General features: G+C 40.5%; 2 protein-coding genes across 4 annotated transcripts in view; one reads left to right on the top strand and one right to left on the bottom strand.

Annotated features, from left to right (window-relative positions):
- LOC119480418 (receptor activity-modifying protein 3-like) overlaps positions 1-3,519 on the bottom strand; it is a 36,048-nt gene extending 32,529 nt beyond the window's left edge. The window contains exon 1 of the mRNA XM_037756603.1: positions 3,120-3,519. Within this exon, the coding sequence (XP_037612531.1) occupies positions 3,120-3,171 (52 nt within the window). The 5' untranslated portion in view covers positions 3,172-3,519. The remainder of the gene's footprint in view (positions 1-3,119) is intronic.
- On the top strand, positions 1,189-24,326 carry zmp:0000000991 (flocculation protein FLO11). Of its 3 annotated transcripts, none has more exons than XM_037756601.1 (5): positions 8,330-8,578; positions 14,068-14,183; positions 14,309-14,489; positions 17,403-17,448; positions 18,197-24,326. In XM_037756601.1, exons 1-5 carry the CDS (start codon positions 8,472-8,474, stop codon positions 19,508-19,510), a joined length of 1,764 nt encoding a protein of 587 aa, XP_037612529.1. In that variant the 5' UTR covers positions 8,330-8,471; the 3' UTR covers positions 19,511-24,326. The 3 variants fall into 3 exon arrangements, with proteins under 3 accessions (XP_037612530.1, XP_037612529.1, XP_037612528.1); XM_037756600.1 differs by having other exon boundaries at positions 8,389-8,578; positions 18,197-24,225; XM_037756602.1 differs by lacking the exons at positions 8,330-8,578; positions 14,068-14,183; positions 14,309-14,489; positions 17,403-17,448 and adding exons at positions 1,189-1,258; positions 15,039-15,128 and having other exon boundaries at positions 18,197-24,225.
- Positions 24,327-25,996: the final 1,670 nt, after the last annotated feature.

The raw sequence follows: 25,996 nt of genomic DNA, 5'->3' as shown, positions 1-25,996 counted from the left end.
GGCTGATCGGTGTATATTATATTGCATTTCTGCCGATAGATCCCCTTATTGTTCCACACTGGTCCTTTAACAAATTATTTACCTTAATTACTAAACTTGAAAGCATTTCATTCCTGGAATGTGCAGGTGATAAACATCGCCGTGTATAACGACATCCATGTGTAAAAGAAAAAGACCAGCATATGGGCATCAGACGGCCACATGCGTTGAATTGAGCTCAATGCACATGACAACTCACCAAGGGTCTATGAATAGACATTATACTAAAAGAATTCACAACAATGTTTTTTCTTTTGCAGATGTCAATGGAACAGAAGAACCCCAAGGCCTTTTCCTCTTGCTGTGAGAACGTATGAATAGCTGTTTATGGGGCTAAGCAGATGCTCTGCAGTCAGTGGGAATCGCTCTTTTTTTTCCTGTGTTGCAGATGGGGACCTTACACTGCTGCATCGAGGACACTGGCCTTAAACCGAAAGCAATCAGAATGATCTGATTCTCATTGAACGCACTGCATCTGGTCTCCACCTTTCTTCTCTCCAATGGGGATGCTGATGGGAAACTCATTAGTCTACACGAGAGCTGTTAGGAATCCACCGCTGCATGTCTTTACAGCTTGGAAATATTAACCTCTCACTGCTTTGATAACAGCAGCAGCTGCAGTGAAACTGGTCATTTTTGTACTCTCAAAACATAGATGAGTCAGTTTGATCACACATACATAAACTTTTTTTTCTCTCTCCTGCTTTCCATTACACCGAGCATAAAGCACGCTTTAAGTCACAATCTAAACTAGTTTTCTGCTCGGCTGTACAGTGCTGCAGGGCCACAGCTGTTACATGGCAGATTTCCAGGGGAGTCCAGGCTGAAGGTCTTGGCTTGACATGGACCACATCCTACTCCTTGAGGGCGCCGGCGCCCTCGGCCAACTTTACTGACTTTCAGAGGCTCAGTGTTAGAGCTGAGTGAGAGTGGAGATACTGGTATCAAATGAAACTATAAACCCAAAGGAATTCATTAGGTACCAACCATGTCATGCTAACCTGTCGGGAAGGAGGATAAATAATGTGGTTATAGGCTAAATTTTGGCGCGGAAAAAATGGCATGGCGATTTCCAAAGGGGTCCCTTGACCTCTGACCTCAAGATATGTGAGTGAAAATGAGTTCTATGGGTACCCACGAGTCTCCCCTTTACAGACATGGCCACTTTATGATAATCACATGCAGTTTGGGACAAGTCATAGTCAAGTCAGCACACACAGAAACCACAACGTTTTTTGAATGCAGTATAAATGTGTTATATTCGCCTATTCTAAAATGGTGTGTTTGAATATTTCTGCATACTGGGGTGTCTAAACAGTCTTGGAATTACATAAATTGTGTATCACTCTAAAGCTGAGACTCAATGAGATCCAATGAGCCAAATTGTAGTCATGTGATAATGCCATTTCATAAATTGAGACCAATCTTTTTTTAAACTTGACCTCATTGTATAAAATGACCTGTGGTGACCTCTAGGATAATCACAGCCTCATGAAACTTTACAGCCACAAACTACAGACCTAGAGCATTCAGGGGATGGATGGCTTTCCTAGGTATACTGACAATAAGGGGGTTTCTGAGTAGTTTCTGGAACCAAAGTGCTTGCCATCCAGTCGCCGAAAAATGCAATTCTTGGCAAAAATCTCCAAATGTCAAGAGTTTTTGATCCCAAATCACAGCATGGATTTTTCTATGGTGTTCCTCAATGTCTTGGTGTCTTAATGTGGTATTTTGTAGGGATAATTGATCATTTTTATCAATTCTCAAGTGGTAAAAAATGGTTGAATTCAGCACCAAAACTGTGTAACGAATGGTATCAACCCCAAAAATTGCTGCAACAACTTATGAGACATAATAGAGCATGGAGATCACCATCATATACCTCCATCATAACGTTCTAAACCTTTATACACTTTCAGAATTTATTTTGTTCAATTTATTAATTCTTATTTCTGATTTTTGACTAGAACAACTTGACACACAGTGCTGAGTGACCTCTAGAGTTGACCTGCTATCTCCCCCTAAATATTCCCTGGATCCTCCTAAACAAGACAAAAACGTATATATGGTAAAGAGGGGTGGATTGGAAAAGGTTTAAATTGCAAAAATACATCCTAAAGTGTGTTGCATCCATGCTTTCCTTATTTATCCACGTTTAGGTTTACCGCTCCGGAGGAAAACAGCAACACTCCTCTAGAGTTTGAAGTCCTTCTGAACCACAGACCTTGAAATTACATCGCCTGGCTCATGTGTCCACTTCGCGGGAAGAAGTCAGGTAACTTCTATCAGCGTCAGACCAGGTGGCGCCGAGACCAAATATCAACTCAACGACTGCTCACTAAGAGCACTCAGCCCTATTTAACCAGCTCCTGGAGCGAGTCACTGACTGAGCTGCACATCAGCTCAATATCTGAAACTCCTCTTCACCACCACTGAGTCATATGGGCCTAGTACTGCCTCTATATACTCTGCTACTACTACTACAGCACATAACATGGTTTAGGATAACAACAGCAGATTATCTAGATTCACGCTTTGACTCATCTTAATCAACGCCCAGCATCACTCTGTGGCGTCAATATGGAAGCAGGACACAATACATCCCCAGGGCATCAACACAAACATCTTAATCATGAGTGAGTGAGTGAGTGGATTCACCAGTCACACACACATGAAATCTAATTTCATACATGATTTCATCCTTGCAGCACCAGCTAATGAGCCAGATCCAGAAATTCCCATTGGCCACGATATAGGTCAGGTCTGTCCACTGGGGCATGATGACAAGTTGCAGTATACTATATATTCCCCATTCAGTGCATGTGAGATGTGAGATGTGATTCATGTTCCTGATACTTCATAGCAATCCTTGGTGTGTGCACTTTGCAACCTGACACACTGAGGCAGTGCTGAGGGACACATAATGTGATCTATAGAAGCAATGTACAGTAGAGCACTTATAAAGGAGCATTGATTTACTGCTATAGTGGGAATAACTGCTCATGACATTTCTACCTGCACACAATCCAGGTATATACATGTGATTTTGCAAAAATGAAAGAAAAATCAATCCTACTCACCCAAAATCCCAACAACAAAAAGTTTCAGTACTGCTAAAGCATTTGTATCCATCACGCTGTGAGAATCCAGTCCAGACTTTGGATGAAAACCTCAACTGCAGCTCCGTGCAAATGCACCTTTGAAGCGAACCATTGTGGAAGAAATCATCCCAAATGTGCAAGTCCGAGCTCCGGCATGCTGTCGCGCGAGTCAAGGGTGGAAATTAACGAAGGGAAGGATTTGGATGGAGGTGGAGGGGAAAAATCAATCTGATCACAGAGAGTGATTTCTGACTGTCCTCCTCGTGATGATCACTTGTACTGTGCAGTCAGTCAGTCAGTCAGTCAGGAGTCAGAGCTCAGGACCACTCCACGCTGTCCTGCATCCTCTGTGGGAGGAGAGGAGGAGGAGGAGGAGAGGAGAGGAGGAGGATGAGAGGGTTCCTCCGAAACACTGACACTGGATTATGTTTACTGAGTAACTGCGCACATTGACTCCCTCTCATCCTCAGAGTGGATTGGAGAAATTTAAATGTGAGACTATAGTGGATAAATGCAGAAGATCCAACGAGACTCAAGCTAATATTATTATTATTATTATTATTATTATTATTATTATTATTATTATTATTATTATTATTTTTATTATTATTATTATTTTTATTATTATTATTATTATAACAGACATCTGAACACATGCATTAACAACTAATTTTTTTATTTTATTTTTTATTATTATTTTTTATTATTATTATTTTACCTATAACCATTTCATTGTAAATTATTCTGTCTTTTATATTATTATTGTTATTATCTGAACACATGCATACACAACTATTTTTTATATTTTATGTTTTATTATTATTATTATTATTATTATTTTTATTATTATTATTATTATAACAGACATCTGAACACATGCATTAACAACTAATTTTTTTATTTTATTTTGTATTATTATTATTTTACCTATAACCATTTCATTGTAAATTATTCTGTCTTTTATATTATTATTATTATTATTATTATTATCATTATTATTATTACTATTATTATTATCATTATTATTATTACCATTATTATTATTATAACAGACATCTGAACACATGCTTACACAACTACATTTTATTTATTTTATTCACCACTATTTATTTTATTTTTGCCTATTGTAAATTATACTACATTAAATTGTAAATTATACTACATTAAATTGTAAATTATACTATATTAAACATAAAAACGTAATAATTGTGATATAATTATGATGTAATTATGATCTATGATCATCTGGATTAAAATTAATCTGTCAGGCTGAATCACTGAACCGCTGTTGGTTGCAGTTCTTTTCTTCTGTAAAACAACACTGACCTCCTCTGGTTTCCCTTTTAAATTGCAGCTCGATAAAACAACAGACCAGCTCAGTCTGCCTGGATTCAGTACAGCAGGATGTGACTATTTACTCCACGTGCCGTTAGCGAATCTGGCAGGATAACACACTGATAATCTACTATAAACTATAGGCTAAATGATAAATGATCTGATTCTGATAAGATGATTAAATATGCATCCCACGAACACCTTTGACCTCCCTCCCCTCTCTCCCTGCTGTTCTCCCTGCCGTTTTAATTCCTCTGATCCCATTCCCAGTCACGTTTCAAAATCCATCCACTATATTTCTTAGAAATAGCCTTGTGACACTGCTGTTTGTGATGGTGGGTTTTAAATTATGTACTTAATCCACATATTTGTCAGTTGTGTCTAAACAGAGAGCGAGAGAGAGAGGAGTAGACACACAGAGACAGAGAGAGAGAATGAGCTCTAAACAGCAGAGGAGCAGAATCACTTGTTGACTGGCGTGGAGAAATCTGCTTCTAGTGTAATTAACATAGCGCGGTGCTTCGTGGCCTATAGTGAACCCAGGGTTTGACATATCAAGTAGATATCTTCCACAGTTACAGTCTCTTCAGTGCAGAATTCCCTCTTTGTGTTAATATCCTTCCACTGCAGCTCAACAAGGAAACACAAAGAGGGGACTGTTTACTGAAAAAGACTTTGGAAAATACTCAAGACTGCCAAAGCCCCATGAGTGTGTCATGGTACGTGTCCGCTTCCCAGCATTGGACGCTTCGTTGGTTGCCACTAGACACAACACACTCGGCACCTGATTGGAAGAACGCTTTCCCTCCGTGGGCTGCTGCTCCCAGCTTTCAACCCGGAAACAACATGGCGGCTCATTTGGAAACATTTTTCTCTTATTTCACAAAAATTGTTCACCGAAATGTGTCTTTATTTTGGATCGACAACGTTTATTTTGAGAGATTCTTAGGAGTTTCGAGAGGCAGTGAGTCGCGTCAGACGCCTGTGATTTGCATTAAGTAGACTGGACCTCAACTTTATGCAAATGAGGAACGGCCGTCGTGACGCTCAGAATCGCGTCGCCACGCTACCAGAATGCATTGCACTGCTGCTTACATAGACAATAAATGGGAAGCGTGGAAAGGACAGATCCTGTGGACACGTACCATAAGGCAGAAAAAAATGTGAACCTGATCTTTAAACTGTTTAGAAAAATCCCTGCATCTGATGTTATTTGTTACCGAAACTTCCAACCTTTGTATCATCTAAGTGGATCAATATATGGCAGCTAATTTGGTAAATTTGGATTATTAAGGTTATAAATTCACAGTTTATTTTATTGTTTATTTGCCCTGTAGCCATGTTGTTGTTTTTGTACAGTAAACTACTATATACAGTAGCCTACATTTCCATCCAGTTTATTAAGACACCTGTTAACACTAGAGGGCATGTACAGTAAACGTTCCTCCTTCAGCTCTGATTCCCCCTGACTGCCCTGTTCAGTTATTTGATGTCCAAAACCTATATGACCTTGAGACCTATATATGATTATGTAGTATTTTCACCTTGATTTTAGCACGAACAACACTTCCAGATGCTTGCAGGTAGGTTAAATTCCTTCTTTATGCCAGCAGAAATGAAAGCAACAGTCAGAACAGGAAGAGGGCGCTGTTCCTCCTGCTTAAAAACCAAAGCTGTATAGAGAGAGTTTCTGGCAGGTGGTGGAGGTCTGACGGATGACAAATCATCTTCATGTCATCATGTTTTATAAAGCAAAAGATAAAACTATTATGGTGTAGTCTCAATTCTGATGAACCAAAACTCCAACTGACTTCCCTGGAATTATGCACCACTTATCAAAGATATAAGCACTAACAAATATGGGTCTGTAAAAGTAGGTTAAACATGTTCCCACAACCCCACATTGCCTTTAGATGGCACCCAGAACAAAAGCCAATCCAATAAATCTCATGCATTCGCGAACTACTGATTACGGGGTTGATGTCTGAGGAATTGTTGGAATCTATTGTTCCAAATACCATGAATGCGCTTGAGGCCACATTTCATTTAATTTGTTTTGAGGTTAGGATAGGTGTGTGATGCCTAGCTGATATATGTATGTCATTATGACTTGAATCTTCTGAATTAGCACATGTGCATTGTGTGATTTATGGAAGAGTTTATAATTAAGGTTTTGCACTCAAAAGAAATCTGCAAAAACAGGAACATGTCTGAGTATAATTTGGGGAAATTAGGTCTTTGATAAAAGCTTTGGGAGTTTTTTTCTAATCACCACAGTGTATTTGTATTGGCCAATGCAGAATGGCACTCAGTACCAAGCAGCTAAAGCAGGGGTCAGCAACCTTTACTATCAAAAGAGACATTTTAGGCAGAAAAAAAAAATAAAAGAAATCTGTCTGGAGCCGCAAAACATTTGAGCATTGTGATGAAGGTAACACAGTTTATAGTCTAAGTATATAGTATATAAGTCTAATGCAGTGAGGGCCAAAGAGAAAATGTACTACGGAGTATTAGAGCCACATTGAGGGAAAAACAATCTGAGATTTCCAGAATAAAGTCATAACTTTATGAGAAAAAAAGGTATTATTATTACGAGAAAAAAGTCATAATACTATGAGAATAAAGTCATAACTTTACGAGAAAAAAAGAAAATAGCACTTAAAATTACTACTTTATAATATTATGACTTTATTCTCATAATACTACGACTTTTTTCTCGGAAACTTGTGACTTTATTATCATAATATTACGACTTTTTTTCTCATAAACCTATGACTTTATTCTCGTTATATTATGACTTTATTCTCAGAATATTATGACTTTTTTCTCAGAATATTATGACTTTTTTCTCGTAAACCTATGACTTTATTCTCGTAATATTACGACTTTATTCTCGTTATATTATGACTTTATTCTCAGAATATTATGACTTTTTTCTCGTAAACCTATGACTTTATTCTCGTAATATTACGACTTTATTCTCGTAATATTATGACTTTTTCTTCTCGTAAACCTATGACTTTATTTTCATAATACTATGACTTTTTTCTCATAAACTTGTGACTTTATTCTCATAATATTACGACTTTTTTCTCGTAAACCTATGACTTTATTCTCGTAATATTATGACTTTATTCTCGAAATCTCAGATTTATTTGTTTTCCTCAATGAGGCCCTAATACTCTGTCATACCATAGACCTACAACAATGATAAATAAAAATGAAAATGTAAACAAAAAACAGTTATTCATTTCCATTTTTATAAATCCACAGGGAACCACTGGAGAGGAGCTAAAGAGCCGCATGTGGCTCCGGAGCTGCAGGTTGCTGACCCCTGAGCTGAAGTGTCCTGAGAAGGAAATGACCTAGGGGGAACATATCTTGAAGGGGACGCAGCCAGCAGTATAATTACATGGTGGCACGCTGTTCCTCTCACCTGCCTGCCAGGAGGTGTTGAACTTTGACATAAACTGCGTGTTCGCAGGTCAGTCGCAATAAATACCACACATTTTTTCGTTGATTTATACGTGTAAGAAGTTACAAAGGTTTTTGCACAAAAAGGTTTTGGGTTTAAGGTTTTGCACAAAAAAAATCTGCCAAAACAGGAATATGTCTGATTATAATTTGGGGAAATTAGCTATTTGATAAAAGCTTTGGGAGTTTTTCTTTATCACCACTATTTGTACTGGCCAATGCAGAATGGCACTCAGTACCAAACAGCTAAAGTGTCCTGAGAAGGAACTGACCGAGGTGGGTAACATATTTGGAAGGGGACGCAGCCAGCAGCCTGCAGTTTAATGACCAGGTGGCACATTGTTCAGCTCACCTGGCTGCCAGCAGGTGTTGAACTTTCACCTCCACACAGTGACATTGACATAAGCTGCGTGTTCGCAGGTCAGTCGCAGTAAATTCCACACCACATTTTTGAAGATGCATTGTTGTGCTGTCACTGTCAGCCTGAATATCTTACTGGCTAACTGAACCGGTTAAAATAGGATGTCAACAAGTGACGCAGGAGAGTTGGAGCTCAGAGTTGTAGGAGGAGAGACAGAGACGCCTCTGCACAGCACAGCACCAGCTACACGGACTACTACTGCTGCACGGTACGTGGACAAAATGTCTTTAAATCGCATTTTAACAACGAGTTTATAACTATCTTGTATTTATTCTGCTTCTTGTTGACCTGTCAAATGTTTCTACGCACTTTTTTGTGTCTCCGTTTGCTTGTTTGAGACTTTTTAACCGCGAGTTGTTCCTCCTTGAAGAGAGAGAAACCCCCACGCCAGACTCCGTGTATAAATCTGTATGTTTAATGTTAAACGCGTGTCGGGAAATATATACGTCTCTCACAGTAAAAACGAAAACGTCTCACGATTCATGAGCTATTTTGAGTTAATTCGGCTTTAATCCTTTCCATTAATTTAACGTTTTTATACATGTTTGCCCACCTCGCTGTGTTTGACAGCAGGAGGAGGAGGCGGGAATGACGTGTGGAGAAAGTAGAATTTGGACAGAAATAAGTTTTATTTGTATATGTATGTATATGTTTTATATTTTGGATAATATAGGGCTCCTGTAAGATGAAAAGTAGCTGCTAACGATTCGTGTTGAACTTGTATTCTCCTTGGTGTTGGTTTACACAAATTGACTGATTTTTAAAAGAGGTTTGGTTTGACATTCTTTTTTTTTTTTAAAGTGACGCATCTGGGCTCCAGTTAACTTCCAGATATTGAATATAGGAAATAGCCAAGCAGATTCTGAACGTAGGTTTTTGGACTAAGTAGCATATTGTTGCTATTTTGTATATTAATTTGTTATGTTTTATACCTATCATGCCTACCTGAGCCTGCCTTTGTACCCAGCCAACATCTGTATGTGGGGCCCATGTGGGTAGTAAATGGGCTGAAAAATGGACCCTATATGGGATTGTTCGTGGGTTCCATAATTGCCCAATGTCAATTGCCCACATGGATTCCATGCAGGATAACAATGGGTGTTATGTGGGCCCCAACTGGGCAACATACCCAAGACCCACCCTGGTCCCAGGTTTAAGTTCTATGTGGGTACTACATGGGGACTCCATCGGCTGAAATATGGGTTGTAAGTGGGTTTGTCCACAGTTTCCATGTTGGCCCCATGCACTAATTTCCCATTAGTGACCGAACTAGGACCCACACGGGTAGCCCACATGGGGAACCAATTTGGGACCAACTTAGTTGATCCAAGTGGGCCCCAGATAAGATGCCCATTTTGGGCCCATACCCACTTTGTACCCAGGTACCCCCAGCATAACCCATGTGGGGCCCACATAACCACGTTGGCTGGGTATGGGTGTTTACACACACTAAACTAACACTGTAATCCAGATACAGTACTGTAAACCAGTATCATCAGGTTGATGTATTTTAGTTTTGTTTCAGTGGTTTAGTAGGCGAGCTCATACATGCACATCCAGGCCTGCAGATTAATGTGGTTACTATGGATACCCAATGCTGCTGCCTGTGCATGTCCAGAGCCCTACCTCTGTTGATTCTCTGCACATCCTCCTGCTAATACCCTCTAAACCTATCTACTGTACATACCCATCTATAGGCTCGATAAATAAACATCTCCCTTGGACGTCTGACAAGACAGGTGTGGCCGCAAACAGAACAAGTCTCACGTTGTCCTGGCCACCTTTTGTTACCACTCTTGAAGTCACTGAGAAGTCATTAAGTTGTCTTCGGATGAGTCTTAGAAAGAAGTTTCGGGTGTAAATCATTTGTGGTTGTTGGAAACCTAACATGCATTTGCCAGCGTTGAGCACACACCCACACTTCAGCTCAGGCTGGATCCATGCGGTTATGTAAGTGTTAGTTGGCAGAAATGGGCACACCCACCCACAGCGAGGCTGACCTCGAGTGAAGAATACACCAACATACTTGTGTATGAGACACACCGGGCCTAATGGTGCAGCCCAAAGAGCCAGGCATTACAAAGATAGCAATTATTCATCAGCTCGCTAACCATCAAAACAAACTTCAATTCCCACAGTCCAGATAACACGCACGGCACGCCACACGGCTGCAACATTGACTGGAGGTTACAGTTTGTTTGTGTTTCCTCAACACAGGATTAGAGGTCAAAAGCTTTTTGAAATGACTTTTAAAAAATTAAATCCATACTAAATCATATTGTCCTTTCACCAAAACACATTTGGAAAAACTAGTCCTCTAAAGTAGGGCTGCAACCAACAATTATTTTCTTTATCAATTCATCTGGAAATTGTGTTTTTCCAGTAATCGTTGTGTGTATAAAATGCTAAAAAAAATAGAGGAAAATGACAACTGAAATTTCCCAGAGCCCAAGCTGGCATCTGGAATTTTTTTGCTTGACTGACTCACGATCTGAAACTCAAAGACAAATTTACAATGATATAGAAAAGCAGAAAATCATCACACTTGTGTAGCTGGAGCTAGAGAATGACTTAAATCGTTAATACTGATACTGATCAACTCTTTTGGTGATTGCCAGATGGTAATACTGTTGTTGCCAGATGGTAATACTGTTGCTGCAGAAGTTTCTTTGGCAGTTACTAGAGGTACCTGCAAAACTTGATGAGTAGCTCAGCTAAATAAAAAAAACAAAAAAAACAAACAAAACAAATAGAGTTGAAATGATTATTTAAGCAAAGAAAAGCCAAATGTCACTGGTTCCAGTTTCTCTAAAGTAAAAATATTTGCTGTGTTGCTTCGTCTTTTTAATTTTCTGGTATTTTATAGGCCAAACGATTAATGGATTAATCTAGAAAAATAATCAGCAGAATGATCGATGCTGAGAATAGTCCTCAGATGCAGCCTTAAAAAATATCTAAAAACATATTCACATATTTATGTTTAGGATGAAAATCACCACTCAAATAGAATTACAAATTGGTGTTATGCTGACTTCTAGTATATTGGTCACACTGACCAGTAGAGTCATTTGTAACGCCAACTTATGGAAAAAATGTTACGCAAACTAACAGAAAACTCCTAAAAGGATATCTAAAAGTAAGGCTGCAACTAACAGATTTTTTCAATATCAATTAGCCTGCTGATTATTTTCTCAATCCATGGATTTATTTTTGAGTGTATACACTCTCAAGAAATAATGAAAATTCCCAGTGCCTAAGTATACATTTACTCTAAACCGTTGTTTTGGATCAATATGTCTTGTATGTATTCACACCTGCAACCACAGATCTAGCACAGATATGTGCACTGATATAGATAGGCCTTCTTGATTTTAAGGGGTGTAAGAAAACTTTTTTTTTTAAATATGCAGTTGGCCTATATCTCAGCATTTCATTCATTTCTGTGAAGAAAACTAAATTAAATTGATATTTTTAAACTTAAAAATTACAAATCTACACAGTTAAAACAACCAAAAAGCTAATGGAAAATGGCCAAGTGTGAGGGAGAAGAAGACATTGAATTTGTCAAGAAAGAAGCCTATTAAGTAGTTATGGATGTTAACAATTTAAAAAATACATAATACTGACAAAGAATTGTATTAAACGTTTCTAAGGATAACAGGAAAACTCATCTCTGATGCAATATTCATAATAATAATCTGCTCAAGATTCATCCAAATCGCTAGTTTTACACAAACTTCCTGCAGTTATTGCATTCACTAATTGGGTTATTGTACCGTTTAACAGTTGTTTTGTACTGTTATTGTTATGCATTGAATATAATATGAAATATCCATAAAATATGTCACTTAGTGAGGGGTCGTTAGTTTACTCAATGATAGAAAAGGGTCCCTTGAGAAAAAAGGTTGGGAACCACTGCTCTAGAGAATTGTGATGGGCATTTTTCACTTTTTTCTCACTTTTTTATAGACTGAGCCATTAATCTTAACTATTAACAGATTAATCCACAGATTCAACGATAATGAAAATAATCGTTAAGTTGCAGCCTTACTGTCTAACAGCTCCATGAATGCCTTCACATCTATTACAGACACTCTGTACCATTGAGCTCAGGTGGACAAAACAAGAAGGGAACACATAGGGCTGGGCAATATGACGATATATATATCATCAAAACGATATATAAAAGATATATTGTTTATATGTATCTATATTGTTTCTTTTGTGATATATGCTAGGTCTTTATTTATTTCTTTTTTTCTCTATAATTTCACTTAAAACTGTTCTTAAAAGGAGAAAATACTCAGTACTTTTCATTTGTCAAGTTGAATTGATTTATTTAATGAATTAACAGAAAACAATGCCAAATCATGATATCTATATCTATATAGATATAGATATAGATATATATATCATTATAGAGATATGAAATGCCCTATATCATGATAGAAGGCCCTAGGAACACGTGACAATGGAGCTGTTGGTGCAAATGATTTGGATAATATGAAAGCTATTTAAAAAGCCCTGATAGCGATCACTATAGCATAAACTATGCTGCTTCAGTGTGTGGGAATGCTGTCTAAACAACAGCTCCTCGTATGCCTCCATCATCACTTGCTACTTCAACTATCCAAACATGGTTACCTTTAGGTTTATAAGCACTAGTATTAGCGTGATGTGATTTCTTCTGTTGCCTCAGGGAAAGGTAGGATTCAAAACACACTGTACCATCCACATGGAAGGCATGTTGGCTTTGGCACTGAGGATCCTCCTCCCTCCCTCCTCACATCTCTCCCTGCTCCTCTTTCATGTCATGTCATGTCATGTCAGGCTTTTACAATAGCCAGAGAGATTAATCTCTAATGAGGCCAATGAGTCGCCCCTGAAGGCAAGGTGGAGATGGTTCTTGTCATAAAGAAAGACGAATCAAAATGCTTCACTTTGTGATCACGCGAAGCACCACAGGTTACATAAAGACTCTTATGCAGTAAACTGCCGAATAAGATTCAGTGTTGGAAATTAACCTTTGTGACAACCTGCCTCTGTGGCTGGTAAGTGAAGCAAATCCACTTGCTGTTACACAGCACTTGCATATTTTACCAGCATTTGGCTGGTGGCCGGCGTTAATTTCCCACCCTGATTTAAAAGAGAGCGAAAGGGATCCTGGAATGTACTGTGACAGACAGATTACTGTCATTTAATTTGTTGCGTTTGAAGTACAAAGGTTGCAGTGACATGAACATTAATTTAGGTTTCCGCCTCATCTTTGTTCTAGTGTCATCGTCGTGCTCAGCAGTTGGCACAGTAGCGTGGGTTCAGCGTTGGGTTGCAGCAGTAAAATGTGCATGCGCATGTTTTAGTGACTGTGTGAGTGGGAGTGTTAGCTCTGGTTGTAAGAGAAAGTGTGGAGTGAGCGGAGTGGAATTGTTATATAACTACTGCTTATCAGTCCAGCACTGTAAAGCCGATAAGATGAGGGAAGCTCAGCTATTTGATTTTCCCTTCGATGAACCTTTAGCATTACTTTCAATTTTCTGAAACCTTGGGCTATAGCAATATATTTTTCACCATTTTCTGACATGTTATATACAAAATGATTAATGATTAAAATATTCAGCATAATAGAAATGATAATTTCAACCCTGTTTGGGACTAGAAGGACACTAATTTGATGTGGGTGTTTTTTGTTTTTTTTAGAGAACAGGATGAATCATTCGGTGAAAGGTTCAAGCAGGAGAATCATCATCGTGATGAAACCCCAACTGAGCAGCAGCGTCACCCATCAGCCGTCAGACAGGAAGAAACACACAAAGGTGACAAATGCGTAACATTTAACTTACAGGAAGAAGTGAGATGTCTGTACACTTTGGTAATCCATTTAGCCTTTGAATTTACAGCAGTGACCAGAACCTAATCCCCTATCCTGTATCTCTTACAGCACTAATATTAAGGTCGGACAGACTAAGAGAAGAAGAGGCTGCTCATTGTGGTGATTCAAAGGTCCAGACCCAGAAGCCCATTGGACCCAGATTCTCCTCCTCTCTCCTATTCAGACTCTCCAGAAATCCAGGCTTTGAAAAGCCACAGCTCAAGAAGAATTTAAACTCCTGTCAGCACAGGTAAGCAAGTAAAGGAATAGATTTACCCAGAGATAAGTATTAATGAAATTCAGCTGCTTATTATCTTAAATGAGTCTTGCCATTCCCTAAACCTTCCCAACCACAGAGTGTTTATATTAAGCTGTGCGGAGCAATGTTTTGGTCATTGCCATCTTGGTCATTGCAACCAGAAGTGACAAGAGAGGGTGGAGCTAAATACAACCGAATGCTGAATAAGACATTTTTAGGCGACCAAAAAGGTTATAATTAGGGCTGTCAAAGTTAACGCATTAACGCAACTTGCGATTTTTAGGTCGTAGCGAGCTCAGTTTTAAAGCTAGAGTGAAGATACTGACATCATATGAAACTAGTAAAACCTAAGGAAGGAGGCTAAATAATGCTCCAAACTTGCACTAAATTTTGGAGAGGAAAAACTGGCATGGCCATTTTCAAAGGGGTCCCTTGACCTCTGACCTCAAGATATGTGAATGAAAATGGGTTCTATGGGTACCCACGAGTCTCCCCTTTACAGACATGCCCACTTTCTGGGGCAAGTCATAGTCAAGTCAGCAGACTGACAGCTGTTCTTGCCTGTTTGGTTTGAGTTTGCCATGTTATGATTTGAGCATATTTTTTATGCTAAATGCAGTACCTGTGAGGGTAGTTGTCATTGTTTTGTGTTGTTAATTGATTTCCAATAATAAATATATACCTACTTTTTCATAAAGCAGCATATTTGCCCACTACCATGTTGATAAGAGTATTAAATACTTGACAAATCTCCCTTTTAATGTACATTTTGAGCAGATAACAAAATGTGTGATTCATTTGCAATTAATCGCGATTAAATATTTTAATTGATTGACAACCCTACTTATAATTAACTTTCATGAACTGAAAACACACTGTGACAGGGTTAAAGTTGTAAGAGGAAAACACAGGCAACTCCCGGACTGGACAACGCTGTGGTAGTGACCTGTCAATCACAAGGTAGCCACGCCCTAAAGCATACCCTGATTTACGGTCTATTTGACACTAAATGGGACCATAATTTACTAAATGATCATGTTGTTTTGAAGAAGACTTGAAACTAGCGATTGAGACCATAAACTCATGTTTACAATATTTACAGAGGTAATAAATCAAGTGAGAAGTAAGCTTCACTTTTCACACCCCAGAGTTGCCCACTGGTCCCAGTAGCTGTTTCTGAGGTCTGTGCTCACAGTCACTGAAATCACAAGTCCTCTCTAACACTTAGTCAAACAGTCACTGAACCGTGTCTGCATACTTGAGATTGTGACACGCTATCTGGAGGGGCCAGCACCTTGTATATACAAGGAAGTGCACTATATTATGTGACCCCCCAGAAGTAGGTCGGACATGATTGCATTAATGTGTGGTTGTCTGAGTTTGAGTTATCAGTATGTACGTATGTGTTTGCATTGTAACTTCACACTACATGCCCTGGTATTTGGTATGGGAAGATAAGTCGCTCTTACCGCCCTTTCAGGAAGCCCTACTTTACCTTCCTGACCTACCTCATGGCAAATCATTTACGTGTGGCTTGCGTGACAGACAGTACTTCCTCAAGTCGGCAATGCAAGACATTTGGAGGTCACTTTAGGTTTGAATCCGTTTCTGTGGGAAATATTTAACTTTTTCTTAAGATATAATCTGATATGACTTGATAATTGCTTTTGACATTGTGGTTTGTATAAGGATGTGCTGCACATTTTCCCTTGAGCATATTTGCATGCTTATGTGCGCTGCAATGTGTGCCGGAGATTACAATAGTCTTATCATAGAGGTCATTGATCCAACTGGCTTCATTGGTTCAAGAGAGAACACACCCCTTTGAGTGTCTGCTAGCCACCTACAGTCTTTTCATACCATCCAACATGACCTTATATAGCCATCTTGCACTGAGTGTGATCTTGCGCTTGTACACAACACGCCCATGGATGATCCATGTGCTATCATGTCAAACATGAAAATACCTTGCAAGTGCTTTTATAAATGCTTATGAGGCGTGACATTATTGCACATGGTGTGACGGTGAGAAAACTGCTTAGTAAAGTGAGAGGGAAAGAGGATAGGAATGCCAACCATCCTGTTGATCAGCATTGCTGTGAGAAATGTGAGACGTCTCATCCCTCAAACGTTTCACACAAAAACATTACTGTAGAGCACAGGAAGACTGGCTGTGCCCGTATGACGTGATCTTTTTAAAGCAGAAATTATACTCCTACCATTTATTCAAGTTTTATTGCTGAGACATGTTATTAGCTAGCTTTTACAGTTCATTAGAGCAGCAATAAAATTATGAAACAGTTTATTTTCACACTTTGATTATCTTGTTCATAATGTTCTTAGCTGGTTGGTCCCAATGCCAATGAAGTCTTTCCGTGTGAAACCTAACCTAACAAATCAAGATCACTTCACCAATCAGAATATCAAACATTGCACAATTTACAACACAGGAAGGCCAAGGTTTTACACAGGCATTCTTTCCTCAGGCTTATTTATGAGTCTCAAACACGTAAAATATCCACTACATACCACTGAAAGTATTTCCTGTAAACAAATACAACCGTGTACCTTACAGGATGAATGAAAGCACCTGTCATCTACATGATAAACTGCTTTGTCATATTTATTCCTTACTGCCTTAATTTTTTATGTTTATAACACGTCAAGCGATTATAATAATAAAACATGTAACCTTTTTTTGTGCATCAAATACAGTATGTAATCAGAAAATCTCCACACAAGATTTGTTTTTAAGGGAATCCAACAGCCACTCAGTGTTCATGTGTAGGGTAGCCGTAAAATGTTTTGCATACTGTACATTATGTCCAGTCTACAGTTAAGTGTCAGATGTAATCCTAGTATGAGTAATGGTTTTCATGTCTTTTCTCTCTCCTGTTCTGCTAGTTTAACGGAAACGCAGACAGCTGAGACTGAGAACAGCTGCTGTCAGGTAAGAACTTGCCACAATCTTCATAATTGTTTTAGGGCTCATGCTGGGATCATTGCATCGTAGAATAACATCTAAAAACAAATGTTAAATTGCACCTTTCAGTCCCTGTTAATCCAAAATATTCCCAATCAATCAATAGTTCTAACACAACAAGTTAAAAGTCACTGAAATCCTTTGAAATCCACATGAAGTTATTGTTTGGGAAAACATCACAACATAACAAGTGACATTGCGTGCTATTGAAAACATCAGATTAATTATTATTTTAGGCGTTAGAAGGGACAGGGTGTGTCTGCTTTCATATGTCCTTGGAAATCGCACGTCTTTCAAAATAACCCGTTTGTCAAGGCCTGAATCTCTTAAATAGCTACACCATGGGAACAGAAGCCCTGGCAAAGCTCTGGCCTCTGCCAGCCTACAATTTGCAATTCACATAACAGGACACTGTTGCATACTTACTGAAAATGCCAGGATGCATTTTACTTCAGCATGTAAGTTATTTGCATTGATATGATATGAAGTTGGCTTATGAAACGAGTTAGGCTTTAATGATACCCCTAGACATAGCTGATCTGTGGTTACAATACAACAATCTAGTGTGGGATATTATGTGGGCATATGAAATGTTAGATGTGAAAATTTATTTTTAAAACATACATTTATATAGCAGATTTCAAATGTTTGGCAAAAATAGAAAAATTAGTGTACAATATCTGGTCACTTGCAGTAATTATTTTTCTCTTAACAGGTTAATGGACAAACGTCACCACCAGATACCTCAATAAAGGTAGCCAGTGACTATCCATTATCTGAAAGGATACCATTTCCAGCCAAGAAGAAAGAAGAGGTAATCACAGTTTGCAATAGACTGGACACAACCAGGGACTTGAGTATAACTCACAGATCAAAAGTGTGTAATGGCTTGCACATACCTCCATGTGGGCCACAACCAAGGACTGGCACTAGATCAGTTGAGTTAGAAGAAGACATAAAAGACCATACAAAGCTTGAGAAACACACTGACCCTGTGGAAAGATCCAACCCTACTAGAACCATGTTGTCTTCCACTGTGGTAACAGTTCTTGCCCCACACTGGAATGGCCGACTAAGACGGACCAAAAGACCTGAGGGAACTGGCAATTCGGAAGCCCAGGGGAATTTACAAGATGTGACAAACACTGCGCCAAACCGTTCGCATGAACGCTTTCAGGAGAGAGTGGACAGGTCATTGACAGATGGATTGCAAGGCCAATTAAGGGTGCCATTTCTGGGTACCAGGAGTAATACAGTGGGCTGGTCAACTAAAAGTGTTCCTGTAAGCTTGGACTATGACTCTAAAAGGAAAATGATTCAGACTGTCTCTTTGGATGTAAACTCTGGAAGGTTGGACAATAGAAAAATGGATGCAGGTGCTGTAAGCCCTGTACCCACATCTCCCGTGTCTCCCCTCTCCCTTGACCCAAATGAACAAAGGAGGAACCCGGAAACTGGTCATCAAGGAGGACTGTCATCTTTAAGCTCAAAACCAACAACCAGCAGTCTGCTTCTGTCTTTAAGAAGATTTCACTCAAATGGCAGGAACTCTAATGCAGCCTCCACCCTCTCTGAGATGAATCCTCCGCCCCTGAGCAGTTCGCCAAATGATCGAGATGGAAAATTATTCGCAACACACCTTTCTCAAACCTTTCTCAATAATAATGGGCCAGACAGGTCAAAGCCCCTCTCTCCATCGTCCATTTCTTATGGGACAACTGACACTGGGCCTATCCTTTCCCCATCGCCCTCCAATCTAAGAGAAAGGAACACATTTGAAACACGCTTCTTTTCAACTTCACCCATGAACAAAGATGTGGAAGATGGACCATTTTCCCAACAACCTCAAACAATGAATAGGACCCAGTCCAGTCTTTCATGTTCCACACAGGCATGTCCAATTAGAGGACCACTAGAGAGGCAAGAGAACTCCAGGGGCTCAGACAAAAGTACAGAGAGCACTGCCTCTTCTCCAAGACTTTCCCCATATGACCGGCTTCCTCTCCTAAAAAAACGATTCCCTCCCTAGAAGGACCAGCCTGACATCCACTTCCTGGTGGAAACAAGTTACCCAGGAAGGCAGTTCCCCTCCAACGCTCAATGATATAATGAACATCAAAGAAAAATCAAACACACCCTTAGTTCCACCCTGCAATGATAATAGAGACTTGGCCTCTCCCTCTCCAAGTCCAACTGACAACAGAAGATTTATCAGTCAAATCCCCAATAACAGAGACAACAATAACACAGAGTCAGTTCGCAAAGGTAATATGAACCTTATTATGAAGACACAGGGAGGAACTCACAACCTCAAACAAAGAAAAGCTGAGGATTCACCTGCCCATGAATCAGACAGGCTTGTCAAACAGCAATATGCCTCCAATTTAAACAGAGAACCACAAAAGCCTCACAGTTTGCCCGATGTTTTGACTAGTTCTAAAATTAGCAGAGCTACAGAGCAAACAGCACTGACTCATCCTAAATATCTCAGCAGGTATGATGTAAATAATAGTTCATTTACAGCAAATGTAACTGAATTTCCACCTACATTGCTAAATCCCAAGAGCTCAAGTACACCCACTGAGAGCAGCAGCAAGTACAATAATAATCATTGTACATCCAAAACCAACAGCACCCCCACATCTTCACACAACAAGGACTCTCAAAGGTTTACCAAACCACCTATTTCTCTTGCTACCACCAACACTCACAATAGTCAAGCTCTTGCCTCTAAAACTACCTCTGGTCCCCCCTAAGCCCAAACACTAAAATTAGTTCCCCCCTCCACTCTCATTCAGTTGCTTCACAGACCAATATTCATGCTTCGTCATACACTGGCTCTTCTTCCCAAACACCGAAATTCACCAACACAGCCAATGCCACACCTCTTGGCTTTGAAAGAAGCTATGCTTCCGCTCACAAGCCTTTCCACCCTAAAACTGTTTCCAGCCTGATTCCCACAGTCAGTGCTTCCTCTAAAACAAACTGCAGTCCTGTATCCACTGCTTCCACCAGCTATTCTTTTACCGCTGGCAGCCATCGTGCAGCTACAACTGCCCCAAGCCCATCCCTCCTTACTCCTCCCATCGCTCCTGCCATTGCGTCTTCTCCCACCACTGTTTCCTCTATCTTAACCCCCCCTGCAACCCCTATCATTACCAGCCCCAACTACTCAGACACTTCCAGTCCTAAGGAGGGAAAATCATTCTCAAGCAGCCCAGAAAGCGACCCAAAGAAACTGCGCCCCCGCGTGGAGGGAAAGAGATTGAGACGAGTAACATGGGAGGACTCAGTGGATCTGAAGCATTCTGAGACCAACACAGTCGAGCAGCCAGAGCCATCTCAAGTCCCAACGAGCTCCAGGTCCCCACAGAGCGCCAAAGCTCCATCCATCTTTTCCTTTCTAAGATCAAGCAGTCCAACCACAAACACATCTCCTCTATGCTTCCCTAGCCCTAAGACCTCCGGCATACAGGTGGAGAAAGGAGGGAAGTATCGATCTTTATCATCCGACTCTGCTGATTTAGCATCCAGAGAGCGAGAGAGGTCTAAGCAAAGACCTAGTGACACTATGATCTCTAACCAGGGAAGACGGGACTTAACCACACCCAGACAGGAGAGGACACTATCAGTGGAGTCTGGCACAGTTCAGTGCCGTTCTTCTGCTCCTCTCTCCCTCCCTCCTGACTTTTCAAGTGGTTATAAGCTTCGATATAGCTCCCCACCTTATTCTACTCTCATGTCTACCAGGTCAACGCAGGGTGAAACTAAGACTATAATACCTAGATCACCCCTCTTCCAACAGTCTCAGTCAAACTATCCTCCACATCTTTCCATATGTACTGATCAAGTTGCAGCCATGACCTTGCCCATGTCCAAACCCACTCTGTCACCCATCAGCCTACCCCAGCCCCTATCTTTGCCTTTCCAGAACAAAACTGCCACCCAAGGAAGTACAAAGTGTGGGGTTTCAGAAACGGATCAAGTCAAGAATAATCACAGCAAGAACAACAGCCAAGATCGCCAGAATGATCACGTATTACTTGTCGACAACAGATTTCATGAGGCACAGAACTCCTCCTCAAAATGCGTAACTGAGACACTGGTTTACAGTATTAAACCTAAAGTAGATACAGCTACAGCTGCCCCAAAGAACACCACACATAAACCTTTGCAACATACTGCAAACACACAGGTTTCTCTGGAGACCAAGTTAAATCAACAGTCGCACAGAGTGCAGAGTAAGGAAGCTGCAAGAGAAGCATGTCGTCATTCAGATCAGAGCTCCAGTGGTAGCAGCTCAACAGAGAGTCAGCGCACTGGTGAAAGCTCTAACAGAAGAATGAAGGAGGGTGTACTGGGTAAAAGCAGATTTTTTTCAGTGGAGAGCAACAGTGAACAAAACCCAAAGAGAAGTCGGTTTGCATTGAAGAAAAGTGTCAGCACACCAAACCCCAGTTTGTCAAGGTCAGACTCCGAGAGGGCTGGCAAGACTAATAACAAAATGGACCAGGTTCTTAACAGACTGAGACAAACATTCAGCACCAGACGGTCTGAGGATGATACATCGTTTCCATGGAAATGGAGGCGAGCCTCCCAAACACCTTCTGTTAGTGGATCAAGTGATGTCAGTGATATCACTGTTGAGAGTATCAAAAAGCAAGAGCAGGAGAAAGGGATGGTGCTGAAGGACAATGAAAAGAGAACAGAGGATACGACTAGATGGACACAAAACAGATACACTCTCATACCACCCTCAGCTGCTGGGAGCACAATGGCAGGAGATGAACTTTACATTTGGTCAGACAAATCAACTCCAGAAACTGACCGGGGACAGCAGAATGCTTGTGTGGAACACATGGAAATTCAAAACCAACCTCATTTGACAATCCGCAGCCCAACAACCCAACAATTTGACTTTTACAAAGACAACAGGACAGATTATAAACCAACAAACCAGTACCTCTCTTGTGGAGATACCAGTCCTGGTGGGAGCCCTAACCCCGCTGCTGATTATCCTACTCAGTTCAGGAAGTCTGCATCCAGCCCCAGGAGCCCCTTCTCCCCCTTCTCCTCTCTTTCCCCCGTCTCTCTATTTACCTCACCGGATGTTACAGACGACAGTGTCTTCTATAGCCCAAAGCTACACCGTCGCAGAGAATGCTCCTCGCCATGTGAGCCGGTAGAGGGAATCAGCCTGGGGTGCTCAAGAAGAAGCCGGGCATCCACTGGTCCTCCAAGTGCAGGTCCAGGACAGGACAAGGAATGCTTGACATCCCCTTATGCAGACTTAAAATATGGCATTGAGCCTGGGAGGTCGTTTTCTGTGAGTTCGGTACTGTCCAGTCGACCTTCGGGGCCTGGTCGCATCTCCATTGGATCCAGGCACATGAGTGTGGGTGACCTCTTTGAATCATCCTTGACATGTGGAAGCAGTGGCAAGGACTTAGATCAGTGGTCTGTTTCTCCTGATTGGACCACAGAATATGATTGCCAGCCCAGTAAGGACTGTCTAATGTCATATTTCCCCAGTGACCCTGGTAAAATGAGATCGAGGTCTCTTCCTCGGTCACTGACAAGGCGCTTGGCAAATTGGAGCTCAGAAGTCTCCGCTTCTCCACCTGTGACTACCACAACCTCAAAGCAAGCCCGCATTTGGAGCCCTAACATGAACACTTGTCACTTTGCATGGGATACAGAGGGTCCTCCAACCCCTCCTCCAACACCTCCCCTGTCACCAGTGTCCAGACGCATGTCCAAACCTCCCAGCCCTTCCTCCCCCACCTTTCCCAGCTCATCAGGAGCATCACAGCAAGTGGACAGCCTGTCCCCCAGAGGGCTTCTGCCCTCCAGAGGTTATGTATCCAGCCTTAGCACCTTTGAGGAGTCTACAGACAGCTGCTCAGACACGACGACAGATGATGAATATTACTTGGAAACAGATGAAGACGAAGAAAAAGAGACAGAGTTGTGAAAGCAGAAGAATTGCTTTAAATCCTCCCTTCTGTCAAGTCAATGTGATTCTGAACTTCATTATCTACGGGAAGGACGATGGGCTAACATCTATTACGTAAAGTGACCTCCTCTGTTCTCTCATTGTCACAGAGGAGACGTGATGTCAGGAGGGACAGTTTTTTGCCTGCATGATTTCCTTTTCAACAGTGGTGGTTGCTGTCCTGTCAAAAAAACATTAAACGAGTAAGCATGATATTATCAGCATAGATTTAAAGATTATAATGAATGTATGTACAGTATGCTGTATATATCTGCAATCTGCGTTGTTTAACATTTATAGTTTGGACAGTTGCATGGCATCAGTGAGGGATGTACATCTGTGTAGTTGTTTTAATGATCAAACTACTGTGTAAAGTTAACATTTTGACATAAGGCTTTATCTTTAGGTTTGCATTTCATCCTGCCAGTTAACAATAAGGTAATGTTGATAAATGTGGTATCATGTGATATTTCATCACCTGTTTTTCTTCTGTTTTAAGATTGAAATGAATTGATAAATGTTGTAAGCATAACAGATTAATTTTGTTAGTGTTGCATTGAAAAAATTTAAAAGTTTTGTTGAAAAACATTTTTTTTTTTAATTCTGAGATGAAATATAATCATACTGTATATTAACATTTGATGTCAAACATAATATGCTCTATACAGTGCTTGCTCTTATTTGCACAGTGGCAATCTAAAGTCTTAATATATCTATTTTATAAATAAATGTAATATATCCAACAATAACTTGTGTTTTTGGATTAATGTATGTGTTAGGTATAATATGCAAAATGTTCCTAAAAAAACAATGTATAGACTGATAAAAAAGTAATCCCTCTCAATCATCACTTATGACCCTGCCATCTGCCTGTATTTTCTCTTCTCTTATTATTTTGCTTTACTCGGGACGCTGCTGGCCGTCAGCAAAGAGCCATTGGGCCCCACGTGGGGTTGTATCCCCCAGCGCATAACAGCGTGTAGGGTGTGCAGCCCATTCAGGTCGTCAGATACCGCTGCCTCCTGATACCGAGGCGCAAGTCCCCCTTTAGCTCTGATGAGAATGTGTTTGTTACATCGCTGTGAGTTTTTATGTGCTTCAGTTTTTCTCCTGTTCCTCTGTCTCTCCTCTGCTGTGTGCTGCTATCGTTGTGTCAGTTTGACCAAGACACGCACACCGAGCAGAGAGGACAGCCTGTCCTTCCACGCATTCATTCAAAAACCAGCAACACGGCTCCTTCGCACAGGGTTGTGCGTAAGTGTGGGTGTGTTTTGCTTTAGAATGCAACCGCCATGAAACAATCGGAAAATAAGGTTTTATTTCTCTATCGCTATGTTCTCACTAACACCGCTCCCTCTCTTCATTCACCCTTGAATGCATTGTTTACAAACACCAACAGTGAAAAATGGAACATATACCTTTTTAAATTTGTGTTTTTGCTCAACAAGTTACACTCTTGCTGCTGCTTGATGTGAAATGATCCAGCCTTAACCAGCATCGTTTCCCATCGCAGTGTTTACATGCCATCATAAGTGAAAAGGTATGCTGAGTATTGTCATGACAAACATGATTTGGAGCCTGAGGCCACATTCCAGTCTGCAGGGAGGTTGTCAATGAACATATTAAAGCACAATGCTTTGTTGAATGATATCTACTTTAAATAGTGTCTGCTATAGGTGGGGCTTCAACTGTTTCACATTACTCAAGTGGGTGTTCCCTTTTTGTTCATAGCTGTGGCAACACATAAACTGTTATGGAGATGTTAGGTAAAACATTCATTAGACTGGGTGGATTGACTTGTAAAATCGTTACTGCGTGTGTTTGTTTACTGGCGGTGTACTTTGTGTTCTTGTATTTCTCTTTGCTGCATGTTTTTTTTCACCAGAGAGACGTTCACACTGACACAATACAATCTGCTTCATATTATTACCTATGACATCAACTGGGAAAGGCATGGCTGCTTCACGTCGTGTGTCATAGTCTTCAGCGCAATTATTGAGTCTGTTTTTCCATCCTAGGAAAAGTGCAGCACTGGTGGTTACGGTGCAACGCTTCCTCCAGTCAGCAGCCTCATCCAGAGCCGTGGGTTCTCTGAGTAAAGGCTTGTTAAGGGCACTAAGCTGATAAGAGAGGCTGAAAAAGAGCTTTTCTTGTAATTTCTACAGTGATAAAGACCATAAGCAGCAGTTTTTAAGGGCTGCAACAGGCTGTTCATTTGGTCTTTGGGGATGTAGCCGGATGTACTTGGCTTGTACACTGAATGTACTGTATACAAGCCCACAGAAATATGTCTTTCTTGTGTAAAATCTACAAGGTAAGCTTCATTTAAGGCATACCAAATCCACAGCCCAAATATTAATGATGCAGACTTGCAATAATTAATGTTTTGCCTAATAAGATACTGTTTTGAAATGCTTTAAACAGGCACTTTTTTATCAGAAAAAGTAAGATTTGAGGCTCCTTCAGTGCATCTTGTTACATAAACCTGTTGGGCTGTCGGCTCTGCAGTGGGGAATCTAC

Source organism: Sebastes umbrosus, chromosome 21 (genome assembly GCF_015220745.1).
Source record: "Sebastes umbrosus isolate fSebUmb1 chromosome 21, fSebUmb1.pri, whole genome shotgun sequence".
Taxonomy (NCBI): Eukaryota; Metazoa; Chordata; class Actinopteri; order Perciformes; family Sebastidae; genus Sebastes; species Sebastes umbrosus.
Note: the sequence above shows the minus strand (reverse complement) of the source record. Positions and strands in the feature narration are given on the sequence as shown.

Coding starts and splice junctions, on each gene's coding strand:
- zmp:0000000991 (XM_037756600.1), top strand. CDS start 21,053: ATGATCTCTAACCAGGGAAGACGGGACTTAACCACACCCAGACAGGAG.